Here is a 15,486-nt window from a genome sequence, read left to right on the forward strand (position 1 = left end):
TTTTATCTCCAGGTATCTGGGAGGAACATTAAATGCAGTAAGTCTCTACTCTGCTTTCACTTCTGAATGTCATTTTTCTGCTCCCTGAGAGGTGACAAATCAAAACTAATTATTAATGTGGAAGTTAGAGATGGTGAATAACTAATTTAACTCATTACACTGTGAATGTTGATGGTGATTATGAAGATCACTGTGTGAATTAAAAGGTCATCAAACTCATATTTATAAAGGGCTGATTAACAGCCTGTTGTTTCAGCTGCAGCTTCCTTGTCTTCAGTCAGCTCCTTTAAGACAAACTGAAAAATAATAGTGTGCAGATAAATAACCTGATTAACATCTGAAGCCCTAACCAGTAAATCAGTTCAGTCAGCCCAGGTGTAACTGTCATATCCACCTTCATGTCTCTGTTCTGTCTCTCAGTGCAGAGCTACACAGGAAGTCTAACAGGAGGATGACCAGGGTCCAGTTCACCCTGTTGTTGGAGGTCATGACCTTTCTGTGGATGTTAACTCTTTCCAGAGGAGGTGAGTGAGGCGTTCACTGTCTGATCTTATTCAGTCAGGATAGAAATGATGTTCAAACTGGAGCTGCTGCATTCAGTGTCTCAGTGAGCTACGTTGTATTGTAATAATCATTTCCAGCAGTGACCAGCAGAGGGCAGCATGTTGTCAGTGTTTGTTTGTCAGAATATTTGATGTTTGAATCTGTGATTTCATTGAAGAATCAAACAGAGCATCAAACAGCTTGTTTCAGGGCTGAATGTGACGACACAGATCTTCACATTAGAGTCTCAGCAGCTAAATCTGACTTTGTTTCTGATTCAAGTTTCTCATTAACAAGCTCTTTACCTGATGTGTTGCAGACACTGAGGTGTCCTGTGTTTTCATGGAGAGCTGCATCTTACCGTGCAGCTTCCAGAGCGGAGCTGATCCAGTCATCATCTGGATTCAGTTGACAGCAGGACTCCCTCTTGTCCACTACTACGACAACAAAGACCAGCTTGGACTCCAGGACCAGCACTTCAGAAACAGAACATCACTGTTCAAGGACCAGATCTCCAGAGGAAACGCCTCACTCCAGCTGACAGGGGTGGAGGTTCAGGACCAGGGCAGATACAGATGCTACACCAGAACCAATGGCAGGAAGGAGGAGTCATTCATTAACCTGAGAGTGGACGGTATGAGAGACACACAGGAGATACACAAAGACATTAATTAGTGATTAGTTATCCATATGCAGCATCAACATCCTCTTTTCCTGCAGCTCCAGTCAGTAAAGTCAACATGGAGCAGGTAGGAAACAGGATCATCTGCAGCTCAGAGGGGATCTACCCTGAACCTGATCTCACCTGGTCCACCAGACCTCCATCCAACCTGAACCTCCAGAACCAAACCAGCATCCAGCAGACTGAGCAGCAGCTCTACAACATCAGTAGTTCTCTGATACTTTCAGACAGTGAAACTGATCTGATCTACATCTGCACCATCAGCACTCACAGCAACAGCAGGAGAGTCAGTTTGTTTAAACCAAGTAAGTGTTTTTAAAAAGACTCTGGAACTTTATTAAATGAATGTGGTGGATCAGGCAAGTAAATCATGAGGGAATATACAGCTGTGAAGTCAGTGATGCTGAGGAGACTCTGATAACCAACACCTTTCTGAGGAGAGAGAAAAGTCAAGGTGAGGCAGCATTAAGTTAGGAACTCTTAGTCTATATGAGCAACTACTGTTATTATCTGTAATATCTGTATGAGCTGCAAACATCCAAACATCAGAAAACACCATCATGATGCATTCAGGGACACTTCAACTCACTCACTCTCTTTCTGTTTCAGAGGATTCAACCAATGTTGGAGCCATTATAGGTGGAGTGATGGTTGGAGCCATTTTGGTCGTAACAGCAGTTTTCTTGCTGCTGTGCTGTAAAAAGAAAACAGGTAAAATAACATGTCGACACTTTTTAATTCATTTCTTGTTGTTTGTATTGATGATGATGTTTTTTCTCTCAGGTCGACAAGAAAACAACAGGAGGGAGTCAAACAATGATGAAATACAAATGTAAGTTAAGTGAGTTTTATCTGTATAGGACCAATTCACAACAGAAGTGATCTGGAGGCACTGTACATACAGAGCAGGTCTAGACTGTACTCTTTATAACATGTACAAAGAGAGACCCAACAGATCCACCATGAGCAGCACTGGGCGACAGTGGAAAAGAAAAACCTCCTTTTAAGAGGCAGAAACATCGAGTAGAACTGGACTCAGGGTGAATGTTGTTGTTGTGTTTGATGATAAAGTTTATTACATTTTTGTTTGCAGGGAAATGGAACCTGAAGAACATGAATGAACGAATGAAGGAACGTCTCCTCACGGAAACGTGTTGAGGAGGAAACGAAGCTGGCAGCTGGAATTCAGATCTTTTGAGCAGCTAAATTAGATTCTACCTCATGTCCTGATGCTTCATTTGGACTAAACAGTAAAAAATAAACAACAAAACAACACTGGATTGGAACAGAGGTGACACTACTCTAAACAGAGCCAAGATCTTACTGCACTAAATACACAGTAACTACAACACTGTTCCAGTTTAGCCTCGTTCAAGTTTGTTTTAAGAACAAACACTAATTCTCATTTTCTTTTGCCAACGTTTCACAAATTTTCATCTCAAGTTTCCAGATATTTGAATGGAAACACACCTACTTCTGTTCCTGTTTGTAGAAATAAAATGTTTGAAAGTGAGACATAGTTTTTTAGAAAGTTACAGGTTTGATTATTAAGCTGCATATTAGAAGTCCAGTGTTTATGGTAGGGTTGTTTACTGTACTGAAGCTGCTGTCATAGTGAGTTTACCTGGTAACAGCTGCTGCAGATGTTAGTGCTGTAGTTTACTTGTTTTTGTGTGTTTTTTTTAAACATTTTTCTAGTTCAGAGTTCATCACTGTTTTTGTATTTTTACTGAAGTGAGTTGTTTGTTTTTTATTAAAATAAAGATCTCTCAGTCTTTTCTCTCAGTCTTATCCACTGATTTAAAGCTTGATGATCTTTGTTATACCCATCGCTTGCAGCAGAGGGCGCTGTCTCCACTGAGCATTTGAGCTCCCAGTTTCCTCTTTGGCAGAGTAGCAGAGTCACAGCAGAGAAGAACAGAGAAAATGACAACAGGTGTAAATGACAGTATTGAATGAGGGTTTTGCGCGTTGTAACCGTTTCCGCCGTGGAGAGTACCGAAGGAGAACTGGATGGCTGCAAACTTAAAATAGCAGCTGCCTCTTACTGTAAACCCCAGTAAACAGTAAAATCACAAGCTATACTTATATGAGTTTTGATTTAAAAAAAATGTATTTTACTCAAGCGTGGATGGTCTAGTGTGGGCGGGCCAGTGCCTGTAGGACATGCTCCTCTGGTGCAAGAGGCGAGAGATGGGCGATCCCAGACTTTCTGTTATAGTAATGATAAAAATGATAAAAAAGATCATTACATTTGAGGGTATAATATGACACATACCAGCTATTAATAATATTAGTCCAGTTAAATAAAAGTATAGTATGCAAATAGAAGTACAAATAGTTCAGTATTTTACAGAAATACTATGATTAAATTAGATTTTTCTTTTTAAGTAATTCTGTCATATATGAATGTACATGTGCATATACATTGCACCTTCTTAAAGATTTCTTAAACCTCTTAAACAAAAAGGGAAAAGAATCTGAACTCTAGATGTTACACTATAAAAATATTATAGAAACTAGAATGCTAATAATGTATTAGAATAAGAATACAGCTCCATTTTTACCCTGATACTCTCAAGTAACAACACAATTCATGATAAGATTGTGATGATGATGTTTAGAAATTTAGGGTCAGACACAACAAAAAACCCCAACACATGAAGTCTAACAGGAGCATGACCTGGGTCCAGATCAACCTGGACCTGAGCTGTGACTGTATTAAATGAGTGTGAACATGGAGACGTTCATGTCATATGGACAAGAAGCTGAAGATGAACAAACCTCCCCACTGGACTCTGAAGGATTAACTGACCCTCTGATGCGTTCAGGTGCTGTGGAGGAAACACAAACTAAACTGAACCTGTGTTTGTACAGTCTGCTCTGGCTGCCAATGAATATACTAAAAAGTAAAGTCAAAAGATCTAGATCAGGAGCTTGCTGCCGTCTACCTCCTCAGTACCTCCTTCTCTGTGGTTTCCTGTTACAGCAGCGAGCACAGTGTGAACAAAACAGACTCAGTGTGAACCACTGTGAGCAGTCACTTTGAAGAAGACATCAGGTATGTGTCCAAACAGAATAGAAATATGATGTTCACCTCTGTTTAATATTGATATTAATTCTAGGTCCAGTTGATTTATTCTTCAGCAGCTCATCATGTTCTAACTGTTGATACGTGTTGACGTTAAGTTGAGCTTCTGTCAGTGAGGATGTTGTTCAGAGGGGAGGTGAGAGTCGGGCTGTTTGACATGAGGAGAATTTATTTATTCATTTCCATCGATCATCAGTGTGATTACAGATTATTAACATCTATGAAACAGAGCAGTTTGTAGTCGGAGATCAATGTGCAACACAGGCTGAGACAGAGTGAAAAACTGAAAACAGGCCGACATTTCTGCTTTATATATATCTGTGGTTTCTACTGACAAACTGTGCACATCAGTTTTTTTATCCTTTATACTTGGTATTTTCTGCTCTTTATGGCTGAATACTTTCCAGACTTCCTTAGACTTGTTCAGAATCCAGTTTGTGACTGGATGAAATGAGACCTGTTCTTTAACAATGTACCTACATACACTCCAGTCTTGATGTAAATCCCACAGAGGGTATTTACACGTCTCCAAATAAAATAAAGAATACAGCCATCTTTGTTATCAGCGTTAAGCTTCTGAGAGTGAGGATGTCATTCAGAGAACAGGTTGGAGCTGAGCTGTTTAACATGTGAGGAGAATTTACTGAAACAGACTTCACTGCTCTGCCTTTATCATTAATAATCTGTCATCTAACAATGTTTGAATCAGCCTGTCCTTCTAACATCGTCTGCAAGTCCCTGTGTGTGAGCAGATAAATTAACTGGTTAATGTGAAACCAATTCAATCAGCAGGTGGAAATTCCACCTTCATGTCTCTGTTCTGTCTCTCAGTGCAGAGCTACACAGGAAGTCTAACAGGAGGATGACCAGGATCCAGTTCACCCTGTTGTTGGAGGTCATGACCTTTCTGTGGATGTTAACTCTTTCCAGAGAAGGTGAGTGAGGCGTTCACTGTCTGATCTTATTCAGTCAGGATAGAAATGATGTTCAAACTGGAGCTGCTGCATTCAATGTTTCATCAAGCTCTTTACCTGATGTGTTGCAGACACTGAGGTGTCCTGTGTTTTCATGGAGAGCTGCATCTTACCGTGCAGCTTCCAGTACACAGCTGATATATACATCCACTGGATTCAGGAGACAGAAGGACACCCTCCTGTCCACTCCTTCTACTACAACAAAGACCAGCTCGGACTCCAGGACCAGTTCTTCAGAGGCAGAACATCACTGTTCAAGGACCAGATCTCCAGAGGAAACGCCTCACTCCAGCTGACAGGGGTGGAGGTTCAGGACCAGGGCAGATACAGATGTCACACCAGCACCATGAGAGGAAACAAGGATTCATTGATCAACCTGAGAGTGGACGGTATGAGAGACACACAGGAAATACACAAAGACATTAATTAGTGATTAGTTATCCATATGCAGCATCAACATCCTCTTTTCTTGCAGCTCCAGTCAGTAAAGTCAACATGGAGCAGGTAGGAAACAGGATCATCTGCAGCTCAGAGGGGATCTACCCTGAACCTGATCTCACCTGGTCCACCAGACCTCCATCCAACCTGAACCTCCAGAACCAACCCACCATTCAGCAGACTGAGCAGCAGCTCTACAACATCAGTAGTTCTCTGATACTTTCAGACAGTGAAACTGATCTGATCTACATCTGCACCATCAGCACTCACAGCAACAGCAGAAACACCACTTGGAGAAAACCACATGAGGATTATATCTCACCTGTTACCTAAACCAATAAATCAAGTTGTTATAACTTTGTTAAATATTGAAATATTCCTCCCTGGCTGCATTTACAAAGTTAAAAATATAAATAACACAAGTTAAGGCGGTGGTGTTTCCATCTTATCCACAGGGGCCAGACTGTATGAGCCGCAAACATCCAAACATCAGAAAACATCATCATGATGCATTCAGGGACACTTCAACTGACTCACTCTCTTTCTGTTTCAGAGGATTCAACCAATGTTGGAGCCATTATAGGTGAAGTGATGGTTGGAGCCATTTCTGTAGCAGCAGTAGCAGCAGTAACAGTAGTTTTCCTGGTGTGGTATATTACAAAAAGGTAAAATAACATTCCTCTTATTTCTTCATTCATTTCTTGTTGTCTTTATTGATGATGATGCTTCTTGGACTCAGGAAATCTCTCAGGTCGACAGAGAAACATTAGAAATACACTGCTGAGCTGCATCATACACAAAGTTGTTGTTTAACTTACAACCAGTTTCTGACTAAATCAGCTCATTTGGATTTCCCACAAAAAATAAATTAATCTTTCCTCCTCAGTTAAAGTGTGTTTAGAAATGAAGAGGTGTCTGAGCTAAAAAGATGATCTCAGTCACAGTGTGAGTGTCAGACGACTGGAAGCAGAGTTTAACACAATACATGAGATGAAAACATCAAACTCACTCAGTGACAGAAAATCTACTGAAGGAACCAGGATTTCTGTCATGGCTTATTTTGATCTTTATACTGAAGAAGAAGAAATAAAGGATTGTTTTGATTTTACATTTATATGTTTCTGAACTTTATATCATGTTATTTGCAGGGGTATGGAACTTACACAGAACACGTATGGAACAATGTCTAATCAGAATGGAGAAGTCTCATCTAATGATCCTCTGATTGGATGAAATACAGACTCTGATCACTCTGAGCAGTCCTGAGCTGTGACTGTATTAAATGACTGTGAACACTGAGACATTCAGGTCAATATGGACGAGAAGTGGAAACAAAAACAGCTGAAGATAAATGAACCTGTCGACTATGAACAGAAGGATTAAATGATAGTTGGACGTATTGATGAACTCATTTCAGTTTCAGAAGAAAAAACAAAGCTACAATGAACCAGTGTTAAGCTGAAGCTGAGAACTGAACTGAGCACAAATTTGAAAACATTGTCAACATGATCCTTCAGTTCAGGTTTTTAAGCTGTTTAGCAAACACATCCTTCTCAAACTGATCAATGAAGGTCAAGGACTGTTTGAGTTTAAAATGTATTTTATGAATTAACTTTGCACTTTGACTGTTTCTACACTAAACTGTGTTCAGCATGAAGCTTTGTGGACAGACTCCAGCTCATGACACTCAGGTTTTTAGAAGAAGGACGTCCTGTCTCTTCTTCTAAGATATTGAGCAAAGGAGCTGGATGTTTCTGCTCTGGTTTACTGTATGTATACATTTTATTTTAATAAAAATCTATATTGATTATTTTCTGGTCCTGGACCTGTTAGTCCTGTTCACTAGTCCATCCATGATACTAACAAGGAGACTACCTCTCACCTTCTGACTCTGGTAAGGAGTCAGAAGGTGAGAGGTAGAGGGTGAAGGTGAGGGTGGTTCAGGACCAGGACAGATACAGATGCTTCACCAGCACCATGAGAGGAAACAAGGAGGAATTTTAATGAATTAAATTTCTCTCAGAGCTCTGAAAACAGATGAGCTGTGTTTTCAGTTTCTGTCCAGCAGAGGGCGCTGTAACCTCATCAGTCTGTTACTGACTTCATGAACCTTTTCCTTTCTGTTAACACCCATCCTGAGGTCTGTAACTTTTGAAATGTCATGTAAACATTAAAAACATACATACACTCAGTCTTCAGTAAATTACATAAAAGCAATTTATAGGCCTCCAAATAAAATAAATGATAAAAAAAAAACAGGATTTCTGTTTTCATTTTTTCTTTCTGACTCAACAATAAACATTTAAATCTCGAGCTGGGACCATAACAATTTTCTGTGTCTGCCTCCACTGATTCTCTGAGTGTCATCACTCTTTGAGAGATCACAACTTACTGTGGCAGGGTTAACTGTTCCACCTTAAAGGCAAGTCCACCTTAAGCCTGCTCCTCCCCTCATACTGTACAATGAAAAGCACATTGGACAGACTGTTAAACCCTCCTCCTCCTCCTCTGTGGTGACAGTTCTCTCAGAGGAAGTCTTTAATCCACTACAGATCTGTGACGGACTGGCGATCTGTACAGAGTGTACGCCGCCTCTCGCCCAATGTCAGCTGGGATAGGCTCCAGCCCCCCACAACCCTTAATGGACAAGCGGTATAAATGATGGATGGATGGATGGAGATTGTCTGTGGTTGTGGACTGACTTGTTTTAATGTTGGAGGACAGCTCTTCCATTGACTGCCAGCACCGTCCCTGAGCTGTTTGTGACTGATGGACAAAGGTTTGGAGGATAAACTGCATTTTCTAACAGAGCAGCTTCACTCACTTATTTCACACCATCTTAGTAACAGACTGAAACAAAAAAACAGATAGTTAGCCTAACCATAAGTTTCATATTCAAACTTCCTCTTTTTCTTTCCGGGACAGATCTGCACATGAAGTTTATGAGGAGGATGACTGTGATCAACTGTGAGCTGTGTTTGGTGGCTGTGATCTTTCTGTGGACGTTAACTTGCTCCAGAGGAGGTGAGTGAGGCGTTCACTGTCTGATCATTCATATCAGCTGTACCTACCTACTTCATGTCTGGTGGCTAAACAGCAGATTTTAAAGTTTAGGTGAGGTTCATAGATTCTGACTGACATCAAGGAAATGACTGAACTGTCCTGTTAAATATACCAACGAAAGCCTTTGTTCATCATTTTCTATCTTTAAAATCAAGACGTGTCTCTTTACCTGATGTGTTGCAGACACTGAGGTGTCCTGTGTTTTCATGGAGAGCTGCATCTTACTGTGCAGCTTCCAGAGCGGAGCTGATCCAGTCATCCACTGGATTAAGGAGACAGCAGGAGACCTTCAGGTTCACTCCTTCTACTTCAACCAAGACCAGCTCAGACTCCAGAACCAGAGCTTCAGAAACAGAACATCACTGTTCAAGGACCAGATCTCCAGAGGAAACGCCTCACTCCAGCTGACAGGGGTGGAGGTTCAGGACCAGGGCAGATACAGATGCTACACCAACACCATCAGAGGAGAGGAGTCGTCATTTATCAACCTGAAAGTGGACGGTATGAGAGACACACAGGAAATACAGGAAAGAAATGAATAAGAAAAACACTAGAACACATTTGTTTTGCAGTGCTTTTCTGAATACTTAGTTTTCCATTTGTATAAACAGACAAACTGTGACTGTCAGATGTTAGTGATACAAATTAATATATTTCCAATCATGTAATACTTCTCTGATGGGTGTTTTTCAAAGTCTTCCAGAAGGTACTTCCACAACTTGTGCAGAAGTCAGCAGCTCGTCTACTGTCACTGTGTAATGCACAATGCAACAATGCAAAACAAAAAACAGTACTTAACATTCTTTTTGAAGAAATTTAATTTCCTCTTCTTTTGCAGAGAGAGTCCACTAAAGGTTCAAAACCTGCTGAGTTTGTAATAAGGACTTTCTTATATACATACTACAGTTTCCACTTCCTATGAGTAAAAAACAGTCATTCAAAGCTGAGACATTCATGTCAAAAATGCATCTTTTTTTGTTGCAGCTCCGGTCAGTAAAGTCAACATGGAGCAGGTAGGAAACAGGATCATCTGCAGCTCAGAGGGGATCTACCCTGAACCTGATCTCACCTGGTCCACCAGACCTCCATCCAACCTGACCCTCCAGAACCAAACCAGCATCCAGCAGACTGAGCAGCAGCTCTACAACATCAGTAGTTCTCTGATACTTTCAGACAGTGAAACTGATCTGATCTACATCTGCACCATCAGCACTCGAAAAAACTGGAGGAGAGTCAGTTTGTTTAAAACAAGTAAGCATTTCAAGCATTTCCTATATACAAATTTCTTTTCACATTATAATTTTATGACTTTTTTATTTATAGTTTTTGTGTCGTATCATTTCAGCTTCTATCAGTGTTTCAGACTCTGAAACAACAATCTCCTGCACGACCTCAAACGCCTCAATAACAGGCTTCAGTCTCACCTGGAGATTCAACCACAGTCAGATCATCCTGAACCAGAGCAGAGCTGACATCAGCTACACAGTGTCAGAGGAGTGGAGGCAGCAGGTGAAGGGTGTGTCAGAGTCAGGCAGCCTCATGCTACAGGACTTATCTTCACATCATGAGGGAATATACAGCTGTGAAGTCAGTGATGCTGAGGAGACTCTGATAACCAACACCTTTCTGAGGAGAGAGAAAAGTCAAGGTGAGGCAGCATTAAGTTAGGAACTCTTAGTCTATATGAGCAACTACTGTTATTATCTGTAATATCTGTATGAGCTGCAAACATCCAAACATCAGAAAACACCATCATGATGCATTCAGGGACACTTCAACTCACTCACTCTCTTTCTGTTTCAGAGGATTCAACCAATGTTGGAGCCATTATAGGTGGAGTGGTCATTTTGGTCGTAGCAGTAGCAGCAGTAATTTTCCTGGTGCTGCACCGTAAAAAGAAAAAAGGTAAAATAACATTCTGTCTAAACGTTTTAAAATTCAATTCTTGTTGTTTGTGTTGATGATGATGGTTCTTCTCTCAGGTCGACAGAGAAACAACAGGAGAGAGTCAAACCATGATGAAACGCAAATGTAAGTAAATCTTCTCTATTAGAAATGAGCTGCTGAACTGTGTGAACTACAGTATAGAAGTTAAAGGAGAATATTGTTGTCATGAAGTCATTGGTTCTTTTTCTAGATCATGTTGTCATTGATTTAATGAATAAATGAGTGAATCTTTCCTCCTCAGTTAAAGTGTGTTTAGAAATGAAGAGGTGTCTGAGCTAAAAAGATGATCTCAGTCACAGTGTGAGTGTCAGACGACTGGAAGCAGAGTTTAACACAATACATGAGACGAAAACATCAAACTCACTCAGTGACACAGAAAATCTACTGAAGGAATCAGGATTTCTGTCATGGCTTATTTTACTGTGTTTCTCTTATTTGATCTTTTTATTGAAGAAGAATAAATAAGGGATTGTTTCAGCTGATGCTGAATCTTATTTCGATTTGTTTGCAGGGAGATGGGCTTTACAGCTTTCTGAACCTACAGAGGAAGATCAAGACAAAAAGACACATTTGGGGTTTGAATCTGTGGAGGTGAAGGCTCTGGTCACACACTCCAGTTAAATACATGTATATACACTTAGCATGAAGCTAGGTAATATAGAGCTACCCACCTTTATATATACTGTGTATTCTGCACTTTAATTTTTCATTGCTCTAAAATGATTCTCATCATTATGATTGTTAATATTTGTATATCTGTGTTTGTACATTTTATTTATTACTCAGTACTTGCTTATTTTATCTGTTTCATGTTTTCTTGTTGGAATAAATTGATTCTGTGCTGCTGTTTTCCAGTATCACCACTAGATGGTGCTGTTGCTTTGTTAGCGACTGAAGTTCATTAATAAAATGTGTGACTTTCAGACACGAATATGAATATTGATCCATCTGTTCAGACAGTTGATTAGATCAGGTGGTTAAGCATCAGTATGATCAGCCTCCATCAATGACACTCATTCTCCCAGGTGATCATGTTTATGTTGGGCTCCTTTGTTACTTTCATTACTTTCACTTTCACTCTCTCTCAGTTGCTCTCGGCGCCCTCTGGTGGCCACAGAGGCAGTTACACTACAGTTGGAAGAATTACCTCCAGTACAGCTCCACTTTCATCTTGTTTGGCCACTTTATGTTTTTGTTATTAAGTGCTGGAGGTTCACTGAATAAATGTTTATCTGATAAATCAGCTCTGTCTGAGTCCATCCCATAATAATCTGAACTGAACAGCAGAGTAGGACAAACAACATGGACATAACATTAAGTCCTCCTTCCTCTATTTTCTTCTCTTCCTCTTTTTGTTCACTTCATGTCCACACATTTTCATTTCTTGTTCCTCCTCCTCTTCGTCACCATTGGCCACAAGTTCCCACGTCATTTCCTGAGTCCACGCCCTCATTATTTTTTATTTCACTCACTCCCCTTATCTTGCTTCCTCATTCGTATGAATGTCCTGTGTCATTTAACTGTTTTTAAGTGTTAGGTCAGATGTGGACCTACAGAGAATGAGCAGGCTCAGCTGTGTCCTGTCTGTTCTGTTGCTGCTGACTCTCACAACAGGAGGTAAGTGAACTTTAAGTGATTGAAATAGAGGCTGCTTGGTGTATACAGGAGTCACAGTTAATGTGAGGCCAAGTGTTTAACACTCCACTTGTTGATACTGAGCATAGTCATCTAGGACTACCAATTCTAACTTGATTATATTCAGGGTTATAAGTGATTCAACAGACCAGCTCTTAAAGAGGCTCTCAGTGGAACCTCTCTGTATTTTTCTCCAAATATAAAGTCAAGAGGAGGCTGAGGATGGATTCAGATTCTTTCAGTGGATTAATTTCCTTTGACTTGTTCAGAATCCAGTTTGTGACTGGATGAAATGAGACCTTGTGTGTTTCCATTGAGATTAATTGAAATTTCTGACCCAGTGAGCATTTTTCTGAACAGTATTGATGGAGTTAACTCTTTCCAGAGGAGGTGAGTGAGGCGTTCACTGTCTGATCTTATTCAGTCAGGATAGAAATGATGTTCAAACTGGAGCTGCTGCATTCAGTGTCTCAGTGAGCTACGTTGTATTGTAACAATCATTTCCAGCAGTGACCAGCAGAGGGCAGCATGTTGTCAGTGTTTGTTTGTCAGAGTATTTGATGTTTGAATCTGTGATTTCATTGAAGAATCAAACAGAGCATCAAACAGCTTGTTTCAGGGCTGAATGTGACGACACAGATCTTCACATTAGAGTCTCAGCAGCTAAATCTGACTTTGTTTCTGATTCAAGTTTCTCATTAACAAGCTCTTTACCTGATGTGTTGCAGACACTGAGGTGTCCTGTGTTTTCATGGAGAGCTGCATCTTACCGTGCAGCTTCCAGAGCGGAGCTGATCCAGTCATCCACTGGATTCAGGAGACAGCAGGACACCTCTCTGTCCACTCCTACTACTTCAACCAAGACCAGCTCGGACTCCAGGACCAGCGCTTCAGAAACAGAACTTCACTGTTCAAGGACCAGATCTCCAGAGGAAACGCCTCACTCCAGCTGACAGGGGTGGAGGTTCAGGACCAGAGCAGGTACAGATGCTTCACCAGCACCATGAGAGGAAACAAGGATTCATTGATCAACCTGAGAGTGGACGGTATGAGAGACACACAGGAAATACACAAAGACATTTGTCTGGGTTTGTTACTCACTCACTCTCTTTCTGTTTCAGAGAATTCAACCAATGTTATAGACATTACACACAGGGTGCTTGCAGTCATTTTCATCTTAGCAGCAGTAGTAGCAGTAGTTTTCCTGGTGCTGTGCTGTAAAAAGAAAAGAGGTAAAATAACATTCTGTCGACACTTTTTAATTCATTTCTTGTTGTTTGTATTGATGATGATGTTTTTTCTCTCAGGTCGATAAGAAAACAACAGGAGGGAGTCAAACAATCACTATCATCAACACCTGAGCATCATCAACCTTCACTTCCACTGATCCAAAACAAGGCAGCGCCCCCTGCTGGTCGGAGGTGTCAACAGAAATAACAAAGACACACAGAGAAGTTCATTTAGTTCCAGTCTTTTCAGCTGCTTTAAAGCTCAGTAATAAGTTTGTCTGAAGTCACACACTGGATCCTCATTGGTCGTCTCATCAGCAGGGGGCGCTGTAACCTCATCAGTCATTCAGTCAGTCAGTAAAACACAGAGAGGACTGATTGAAAGCCTCTCCCTCATCTAACAGACTGTTAAACCCTCCTCCTCTGCTCTGTGGTGAGAGTTCTCTCACAGTCAGAGTTGAATCCACTGCAGATTGTCTGTGGTTGTGGACTGACTGACTTGTTTTAATGTTGGAGGACAGCTCTTCCATTGACTGCCAGCACCGTCCCTGGGCTGTTTGTGACTGATGGACAAAGGTTTGGAGGATAAACTGCATTTTCTAACAGAGCAGCTTCACTCACTTATTTCACACCATCTTTCTTTACACACAACTTTAGTTTATTGTCGTCTAAATCAACTGTTTGATTCCTTTTCATCAACTTTCATCTTTTAGTCTTTAGTTTTCTTTGGAAGGTTGAATGAAAGCAGCTTTTTTAACATCTGGAAACCTGCTCTCTGCTCTTCCTGCTCTGTGTTTGAAGGTGTCTGAAATGGTTAAATCACATTCATCAGCATGAAGAACAACTGTACTGTGAAACCAGCAAGTTTGGACTCTGCTGTGAAATTCCTGATGTTCATGCTCCATGAGAGATGATGGATCAAACCTCAAACCTCACAGCACTTGAACAGAACAGGCCTTTTCACAGTATATATATAATGTAATGTATATTAATGTTCGATGTATTAATCAGTTTAATGTTGAAGCTGGTTACTTCCTGCTGTTTAATATATAAACTGCATCATCATATATTGTTGATGATATTTTGCTTTAATGGTCTGAATCAGCAAAGTAACTAAAGCTGTCAGATAAATGTAGAGGAGTAAAAGTATAAAGTAACAGAACATGGAATTAAACAAAGAACAAGAACCTCAAAGCTGAACTTTAGTTTCTGAAGTCAGCACAGATGAAGTCAGAGATGGTGAAGACTATTTTTCACTGTTGTTGGTCAATGTGAGATCAATATGTGAATAAACAGGAAGAATTATAAAAAGGACTGCTGGCAACCAGTTCAGTCAGCCCAGGTGTAACTGTCATATCCACCTTCATGTCTCTGTTCCTGTCTCTCAGTGCAGAGCTACACAGGAAGTCTAACAGGAGGATGACCAGGGTCCAGTTCACCCTGTTGTTGGAGGTCATGACCTTTCAGTGGACCTTAACTTTCTCCAGAGGAGGTGAGTGAGGCGTTCACTGTCTGATCATTCATATCAGCTGTACCTGCACATAAAGAGCTTTGAAGGGTGTGCCCATAGACTGAACGAGCCCACAGAGAAGGCCTGTATGGGCATGAAACAAACTAAAAGCTACTGAACTCTGCTTATTTACTCCATGGTTTGACTGACCTTAAATCATGTGTGTTGGCTAAACAGCAGATTTTAAAGTTTAGGTGAGGTTCATAGACTCATACACAGAGGATGTGAACTGACACTGAGGAAATGACTGAACTGTCCTGTTTGCTAAATACCAATCATCATCATTTTCTGTCTTTAAAATCAAGACGTGTCTCTTTACCTGATGTGTTGCAGACACTGAGGTGTCCTGTGTTTTCATGGAGAGCTGCATCTTA

At 40.6% G+C, this 15,486-nt stretch overlaps 1 protein-coding gene across 1 annotated transcript in view; it reads left to right on the forward strand.

Moving 5' to 3' along the window:
* LOC108885048 (immunoglobulin superfamily member 10) overlaps nucleotides 1–15,486 on the forward strand; it is a 131,671-nt gene that overhangs the window by 109,217 nt on the left and 6,968 nt on the right. Inside the window, exons 14-15 of the mRNA XM_051066906.1 lie at nucleotides 10,595–10,696; nucleotides 10,774–10,822. Of these exons, the coding sequence (XP_050922863.1) occupies nucleotides 10,595–10,696; nucleotides 10,774–10,822 (151 nt within the window). The remainder of the gene's footprint in view (nucleotides 1–10,594; nucleotides 10,697–10,773; nucleotides 10,823–15,486) is intronic.

The sequence above is a fragment of the Lates calcarifer genome, linkage group LG24 (genome assembly GCF_001640805.2).
Source record: "Lates calcarifer isolate ASB-BC8 linkage group LG24, TLL_Latcal_v3, whole genome shotgun sequence".
NCBI lineage: Eukaryota > Metazoa > Chordata > Actinopteri > Centropomidae > Lates > Lates calcarifer.